The 1,374-nt window shown below is 36.6% G+C and overlaps 1 protein-coding gene across 1 annotated transcript; it reads left to right on the top strand.

Annotated features, from left to right (window-relative positions):
* The first annotated feature begins 343 nt into the window (after positions 1 to 343).
* LOC147764356 (uncharacterized) lies at positions 344 to 1,101 on the top strand. The gene is made up of 2 exons (XM_087000755.1): positions 344 to 728; positions 996 to 1,101. The coding sequence occupies exons 1-2, from the start codon at positions 389 to 391 to the stop codon at positions 1,070 to 1,072; spliced, it is 417 nt and encodes a 138-aa protein (XP_086856881.1). The 5' UTR covers positions 344 to 388; the 3' UTR covers positions 1,073 to 1,101.
* The last annotated feature ends 273 nt before the right edge of the window (positions 1,102 to 1,374 follow it).

A 1,374-nucleotide genomic window follows, 5' to 3' on the forward strand; every position in this document is an offset into this window, starting at 1 on the left:
AAGCACCAAAAGTTACTTTTAATTACAATATTTCTTACTTAAAACTTTTGAAACATTTTTATATCTGCTTGTCGATGATGAAATCAACTGCTTTGAGAAGGTGTTTAGTGGAGTAGCAGGCCTAATCCGGAAAAAAATATATCCATAACTATGTCCTTCAACGAGATTGTCCAGGCAACACACAATCACGCCTCTGCTGTGCAGTTTTTGCGCGACCATCTCATCCTTCGTCGGGCACCAACTACATGTCAAACCTGTGGGGGTCCGATGACCGAAGTGAAAAAAGAAGGTGGCACGGTCTGGCGGTGCCCCACCCACAAGGGCAGGAAAACTTAAAAGAAGAGGGAGGGAGCAGCTTGTACACACTGTGGCTGGAAGGGCTGTGGGAATGATGAGGACAAATGAGAGCAGCTGTTTGAATATTTTGTTAAGAAATGCTCATTGCATTGCAAAGCACCACTTGTCTTTCAAGACTTTCACCATTTTATGTGACATTGATAAAGCTAAAGGTTTAGACGTCAGTACCAGCTACCTCAATGATAAAAAAGCAAGGGAGTTTGTCTCCAATATAGGTGTAGAGTACCAAACTACCAGAGACATATTTAAGAGTACAAACTTTGTGTGTATCACATGCGATGGAACATCGGATTTTATGGGTGATGAATATGAGTATCTCTACCTTAGAACAGCTACAGATGGCACCATTACACAGAGGTTCATTGGAATAAGTAAGTTATATCTTACATTTCCTTAAATGAATTTATATCTGTCATTTGATTTAAATTACTTGATTACAACACTTTAGTATTTCTGTTAATATGATTTTAGAACAATTTCATTAGGCCAATTTCATTAGGCCCATGTTATTTGGATTTCCAACTTGCGTTAGAGATAGTTGGAAACAAATTTAGTTACTTGGCCTCAATCTAGTTAATATGCATGATATGCTCATGATCTAATTAAGCTATGTAATTTTTATTTAACTTGATTACAAGGAACACCAGAGTCTATAAGCGGGGAAAACATATTTCATCTTATTGACAAAAACTCTGATGGATCTTTCCTCTCATGAAACTCATTGGCCTAAAGTGTGTGGTTTTTAAAGTGTGTGGTTTTTGTTCAGATGGAGCATCAAATATACAAGGTAAAACAACATACTGTTATTCTGAAACATATGCTGTTTGGTTGGAAGTATTGCAGGTATATAATTTTTTTTCAATACAACACCTTGGAATAAGGCTTTTAAAAATCTTTGCATTTGTGAAATATATTATATTCATTTTAACTTTATTTCTCTTCCAGGAGTGAGAAAAGGAGTGGTGGCCCATATAAGGTTAATGAACAATGAAACTGCCATCATTCATTGTACAGCCC

Source organism: Lingula anatina, chromosome 1 (assembly GCF_051362555.1).
Source record: "Lingula anatina isolate TDL-2025a chromosome 1, LinAna3.0, whole genome shotgun sequence".
In the NCBI taxonomy this organism is placed as follows: Eukaryota; Metazoa; Brachiopoda; class Lingulata; order Lingulida; family Lingulidae; genus Lingula; species Lingula anatina.